Genomic DNA, 6863 nt, shown 5'->3' on the forward strand with positions numbered 1-6863 from the left:
CGCGGGCGCGGGGGGGCGCGGCCTGGGGCGCCGCCGAGCTCCGCGGGGACTGGTGCGCCCCCCTCCGCTTCCTCCCCCAGCGACGGCGCACAGACGCTGCAAAGTCTTCTGGAACTTTTATTATCGGGGTTGAAGAAGGTCCTGATCCGTACCCCTGCCGGGCCTCCCACCGCAGGCTGTGCGGGGAACCCAGCCAGGGCTCCCGCCACGGCTTCTAGGGTCCGCAGCGGGTGGGGGTGCAGGGGCTGGAAGGCTGGGAGAGAGGCGTGGGCAAAGGCCGGAGTGGAGCCGGGACACGATTTGGGCTGGTCAGAGACGCCGTGGTCTTGGCCACGGTGGGGGCAACAGAGAATCAGTTTGGGCAAAGGTCTGGCGATGCAGCCAGTTTGGGTAAAGTAGGGGCACGGTTGCAGCCGCGTGCGGTATAGACCAGGCAAAGGCATGATATGGCCTGGGGAGAGGGAAGGGGTCAGGATCAGAGGTTCCCATCTGGCCAGGTAGGGGCAGTTTCTCAGGGTCGGGATAGGCTGGTCAAAGGTCAGGGTCATTGAGGGGGACTGTGTCCAAGGGCACAGTGCCTGACCTCTGACTTGCTGATGAATGAATGCAGGAGAGTCCAGACACTGGTCTAGCAGAGGCTGCTGATTTCACTCTTGCTGCAGCCCCACTTGCAGCAGTTGCTGGAGAGGCCGGCCAGGACGTCGCGGCCACCACGCACAGCCCCCGGAATTCCCTGCCAGCCAGGTTGGCCCTCATAGAAAGCCCGGGGGTACTTGGTCAGGGCCACCCACTCGCTGGAGGCTACAGCCTCATCCAGCTCACTGTCTGTGTCAGAGTCTGCATCTGGGAAGGGGAAACATGAAAAGAGTTAGTGCTTGGGGCTCAGTTTCTGTCACACCTAGAGTCTGGCTGGCCCAGCTACTTGTATTCTTGTGATGCTGCATCATGGTCAAAAGTTTTATTCCATTCCGGCCCGGGCTCCAGTTCTTTTTTTTTTTTTTTTTTTAATTTATTTATTTATGATAGTCACAGAGACAGAGAGAGAGAGAGAGAGAGAGAGGCAGAGACATAGGCAGAAGCAGCCTCCATACACTGGGAGCCCCATACGGGATTCGATCCCAGGTCTCCAGGATCGCGCCGGGGCCAAAGGCAGGCACCACCCAGGGATCCCCTGGGCTCCAGTTCTGATGGGCAGATTATTCAACCTCATTGAGCTTGCCTTTTCTCTCGTCATTTCTTTTCTCCTCCTCTTTATTTATTGAGAGCCTGATAGTTAAGAACATGCGTTTGGGAGCTGAACTAAGCACCAGTCCAGCCTCTCTGAATTATAATCCTGAGCAAATGAATTTACTTCTCTGACTCTCAGTTTCCTTCTCTGAAAAGTGAGGATATGGGGGATCCCGGGGTGGCTCAGCGGTTTAGCACCTGCCTTTGGCCCAGGGAGTGATTCTGAAGACCGGGATTGAGTCCCACATCGGGCTCCTGGCATGCAGCCCGCTTCTTCCTCTGCCCGTGTCCCTGCCTGCCTCTCTCTTTCTTTCTCTCTCTCTCTCTGTGTCTTTCATGAATGAATAAAAGTGGGGATAGTAATAACTTCTATTTTATATGGAGTAGATGAGATAATCAATACCCATAGAAAAGCTGAGAACAGTGTCTGGCACATAAGCACTCAAAATAGCACTGATCCTTTACTGAGCACTTACTATGTGCCAGATACTAAAGGATCTGGTGCATTTAAAGGATCTAGTGCATTAACTCCTTTATTCCTCACAATGACAACCCCATGAGGTGGGTGCAGCTATTATCATTCCCATCTTCCAGAGGAGAACACCGAGGCAGTGGTTGGTAGATTAACTTGCACAAGAAAACGCAGCTATGAAGTTGTAGGGCTGCCACTAGAACCCAGGCAGTGTGTCTTCCAGGTCCGTATATGTATCATCATCATCATGAAAGCCTTTTTCTATTCTTTTTTTTGTTGTCGTTTTTGGCCAGGCCGTTGCATCTCATGAAACTAGACCCCATTCCCCCTGCTGAGCCCATGCTGAGCCCCCTGCCCAGCTTAGATGGTGTCCTAATCTGTTTTTGACTGTGTTGCCACTTAACCATCCTGAGAGATTCAGGGTCACCTGCTAGGTGGTGGCAAAATCTGGCCTAATATACCACCTTGTACATAGTGGTTGAAAAGCACTTCAGCGTCAGTGTCTAAATGGCATCCTACCTCCCACCTACTCCCCCAACCTAGGAGTTGTGCCAGGAGCAGCCTTGCTTAAGGCAGGCTCACACACGGCAGGTGCTCCAGAAATAGTAGCCAGTTCTCCGACGACTAGAGGCTGTGGATGGCTTGCCACCCCCATCCCAGCTCTGCTAACTGGCTCCTCTCACCTTGGCACCGCTTTGAGACTTGAGCATGTTTCTCCAGTTGCATGTAGTAGGACAGGGACTCTTCTGTCCCCACCCTTCATCTCATCTCCATCCCCTGCTCTTTGGACCATCCCATGTCCCATCCACTGCCCACCCCCTGCCCCTACACACTACCTCCCCCAGCCTCACCTGGAGCTTCATGAGTCAGGATGTCAGACCGTCTCCAGCGGGAGCCTCCGCAGGTGAAGATGACTGCTCGGATGAATTCCCGGCCGCAGAGCTTCACTCCGTAGGGTGATGGCCGGGCCTCAGCCCTCAGCCACAGCTCCCCAGCCAGTACCCACACGGCTAGCAGCAGCAGCAGCGGGCGCTTGGCCATGCTGGACAGAACACCTGGCAAGTGGGGCGAGACAAGGCAACTCCCCTGGGTGTCTGTGTCGCTGCTGCCTCCTGGCCCCCCATTTATACATCCTGGCTCCCCCGCACCTGTCATGGAGAAGGCGAGTGACCTCCCTTATCTCCTTCGGCAGAGGGGAGGCGGCATGGCCCTCCTCACCCCGACCTTTCCTGTTTCCAGGACCAAGTGATAACCTTTAACCAGGGATGGGGTGACGTGGTCCAGCTCACTGTCATCTTCAACAGAGAGGGGCGAGAAGGTCTCAGTTCAGCAGAGACCAGGAACCCAGACCCCACCAGATAGGAAGAGAGGGCACAGCCAGATACCGCCCCCCTCATAGGGCTGGACCTCCTCTGTGAATATTAGCAATGATAATGAGTGTTTCCCTGGTTTGCGCTGCGAGGTCAAGCACTGCTCTAAGTTTGTTGTATCTACTTAAACCTATGAAAATGATTCTCAAATTTGAGCACGCCTCCGAATCTCCTGGAGGGCTTGTTAAAACACAGATTGCTGGGCCCTATTTACAGAGCCTCTGAGAATCTGCATTTACAATAAATTTCCAGGCCGTGCTGATGCTGCGGTGGTCCAGAAATCACACTTTGAAAGCCTCTGGACTAGGAGATTAGGACTAAGATTATCCCCATATTACCTATAAGGAAACTGAGGCACAGAGTGGTGACACATGGTCCCCAGGCTCAGCTAGTAAGGCAGGGGCGGGGGGCAGAGGATGAGGATTCAAAAGGGGCATCTGGTTCCAGAATCCATGCCCGACAAGGGAAAATTTTGAGGATTAAAAAAAGCCTATTATGGGGACAGAGTTTGTTTTACAAGATGAGAAGAGTTCTGGAGATGGATGGTGCTGGATGCCACCGGGCACTTAAAAATGGTTAAGATGGTAAATTTTATGTGTATTTTACTGCAATTAAATAATAATAATTTTTAAATGTTTAATTTAGGGGCACCTGGGGGTCTCAGTGGTTGAGCATCTGCCTTTGGCTCAGGTTGTGATCCTGGGGTCCTGGAATCGAGTCCCACATCAGCCTCTCCACAGGGGACCTGCTTCTCCCTCTTCCTATGTCTCTGTCTTTCTTTCTGTGTCTCTCATGAATAAAAAAAATAAAATCTTAAAAAATTAAAATATTGGGGATCCCTGGGTGGCTCAGTGGTTTGGTGCTTGCCGTCGGCTCAGGGTGTGATTCTGGAGTGCCGAGGTCGAGTCCCACATCAGGCTCCCTGCATGGAGCCTGCTTCTCCCTCTGCCTGTGTCTCTGCCTCTCTCTCTGTGTGTGTCTCCCGTGAATAAATAGGTAAAACCTTTAAAAATAAATAAAAAAATAAAATTAAAATGTTTAATATACATAGAGAAACTGGGAAATATTGACGAATGGGTTCTCCAGAAAAGAAAAAAAGGCCCTAATTTGTAGCAGTTGTTGGTTTCTGGCCAATTTCAAGCACCAAAGTGATGTCAGCGTGGTCACGGAAGTCCTAACAAGTTAACCATCAGTTCTCACAAGTCAGTGTCAGCTGGCTCCAGGACACTGTTAGAATGTGCAATTTAAAGAATCATGGGATCCCTGGGTGGCTCAGTGGTTCAGTGCCTGCCTTCAGCCCAGGGCCTGATCCTGGAGATCCGGGATCGAGTCCCACGTCAGGCTCCCTGCATGGAGCCTGCTTCTCCCTCTGCCTGTGTCTCTGCCTCTCTCTCTCTCTCTCTGTCTCTCATGAATAAATAAAATCATTTAAAAAAAAAGAGAGAAAGAGAGAGAGAGACAGAGAAAAGAATCATAAACAGGACATCCACGATACCATCACTCAGGTCAGGAAGTAGGACGTTGCCAGCAGCACAGACATCCCCTACTGTGCATCCTCTCTGGTCACAACCGCGCCCTCCCCTCAGAGGTGGCTGCCATCCTGCCTTGAGTTCTTCCTGCTTTGCTTCTAGTGACAACTCTAACACTAACACGTGCATCTCTGAAACAGATAGTTCTTTGTCTCATCTTCTTTCCTTTTTTTGTTTTCCTTTTGTATTCTAACAATTTCAACTTTTGATCAAAGTATGACACACACAAGGAAAAGTGCACAGATCATAAGAGAACACAAACTGAACATACTTTGTAACCACGGCTGGGTCCAGAAAACAACATTTCCAGCCTCCCCCCAAGACAGAGGAGTTAATCTCCACCTTTTGGGAGGGGAGAATTTGGAAGAATCTGTGGACATATGTTCAAAATACAGTAATTGAGAAATGCTTCAGATGAAACATTTTGAGGCTCTGGGAAGATCCTGTTTCCTTTTATTTATTTTATTTTATTATTTTTTAAAGATTTTATTTATTCATTCATGAGAGACAGACAGAGAGAGAGAGAGAGGCAGAGACACAGGCAGAGGCAGAAGCAGGCTCCATGCAGGGAGCCTGATGTGGGACTCGATCCCGGGACTCCAGGATCACCCCCTGGGCCGAAGGCAGGCGCCAAACCGCTGAGCCACCCAGGGATCCCCCTTATTTTATTTTTTAAAAATATTTTATTTATTCACGAGAGACACAGAGAGAGAGAGAGAGAGAGAGGCAGAGACACAGGCAGAGGGAGAAACAGGCTCCATGCAGGGAGCCTGACGTGGGACTTGATCCCGGGTCTTCAGGATCAGGCCCTGGGCTGAAGGTGGCACTAAACCGCTGAGCCACCCAGGCTGCCCTATTTTATTTTTTTTAAGAGGGTTTTTGTTTTGTTTTGTTTTGTGTTTTGTTTTGTAGAGAGACAGAGTGCGTGCATGGTGAAGGGCTGCAGATGGAGAGGGAGAGAGAGAATCTCAAGCAGACTCCTTGGTGAGCATGGAGCCTGACTTGGGGCTCATCCAGGGACTCCAGGATCATGACCTGTGCTGAAGGCAGATGCTTAACCCACTGCCACTGAGGCACCTCAATAGCATTCTATAAAAAAAAAATACTGGGATAAGGGCGCCTGGGTGGATCAATCAGTTAAGCATCTGACTCTTGGTTTAGGCTCAAGTTGTGATCTCCAGGGGGTGAGGTGGAGCCCCAGGTTGGGCTCGGCACTCAGCAAAGCATCTGCTTGTCCCTCTCCCTCTGCTTCTCCCCCTGCTTGCTCTCTCCACCCCCATCAATAAATAAAATCTAAGTAAAACAAAACAAAATATTTTAATAAATATTTTAATTATTTAAAAAATAAAATTTTAAATAATTAAAATATTATTTTATTAGATTTAAATTTTTAATTAAAAATTAATATTTAAAAAATAAAAATATTTTAATAAAATAAAATAAAATATTGGAGTAAAGTTCCTATACATAAAGTTCACCATTTCAGTGTTTTACGTACACGTGTGTTCATAGCAGCACTATTCACAACAGCCAAAGAACAGAAAAGACCCAAATTCCCATCAACAGATGAATGGATAACCAAAATGTGGTAGATCCCTACAATGGAATAGGATTCAGTCATGAAAAGGAATGAAGTTCTGATATATGTTACAATGTGGGTGAACTTTGAAAACATTACGTAGAGTGAAAGAAGCCAGAGCCAGAATGTCACATATTACATGATTTTGTTGACCTAAAATATCCCAAAAAAGCAGGTCCATAGAGGATAAAAAACAAAACAAAACAAACTAGAGGTAGCCAGGGGCTGGGAGGAGGACAGAATGGGTAGTAATCAGCACAGGATATCCCTTTGGGGTAATGAAAATGTTTTGGACAGGGGCACCTGGATGACTCAGTGGTTCACTATCTGCCTTTGGCTTGGGTTGTGATCCCAGGGTCCTGGGATCGAGTCCCACATCCGGCTCCCTGCAAGGAGCCTGCTTCCCCCTCTGTCTATGTCTCTGCCTCTCTCTGTGTGTCTCTCATGAATAAATAAATAAAATCTTAAAAAAAAAAAAAAAAGAAAATGTCTCGGACAGAGGCGGTGGTAGCACATTGTGAATATACTATATGCCACTGACTTGTTCACTTTAACACAGTTAATTTTCTGTTATGTCATTTTCACCTCAATTTAAATAAACAACAAGAGGGGCTCTGGGGATGGGCTGAGGCGGGTTGGAATCCCATCTCTGCCTCTTCCCTTCTGTGTGACCATAGGTGAGTCAC

At 48.9% G+C, this 6863-nt stretch overlaps 1 protein-coding gene across 1 annotated transcript; it reads right to left on the bottom strand.

Moving 5' to 3' along the window:
- Window positions 1–71: 71 nt before the first annotated feature.
- RLN3 (relaxin 3) lies at window positions 72–2941 on the bottom strand. Its single transcript, XM_025457767.3, has 2 exons — window positions 2551–2941; window positions 72–843 (listed from the first exon to the last, which is right to left on the bottom strand). Exons 1-2 carry the CDS (start codon window positions 2852–2854, stop codon window positions 629–631), a joined length of 519 nt encoding a protein of 172 aa, XP_025313552.1. The 5' UTR covers window positions 2855–2941; the 3' UTR covers window positions 72–628.
- Window positions 2942–6863: the final 3922 nt, after the last annotated feature.

This window comes from Canis lupus, chromosome 20 (assembly GCF_003254725.2).
Source record: "Canis lupus dingo isolate Sandy chromosome 20, ASM325472v2, whole genome shotgun sequence".
In the NCBI taxonomy this organism is placed as follows: Eukaryota; Metazoa; Chordata; class Mammalia; order Carnivora; family Canidae; genus Canis; species Canis lupus.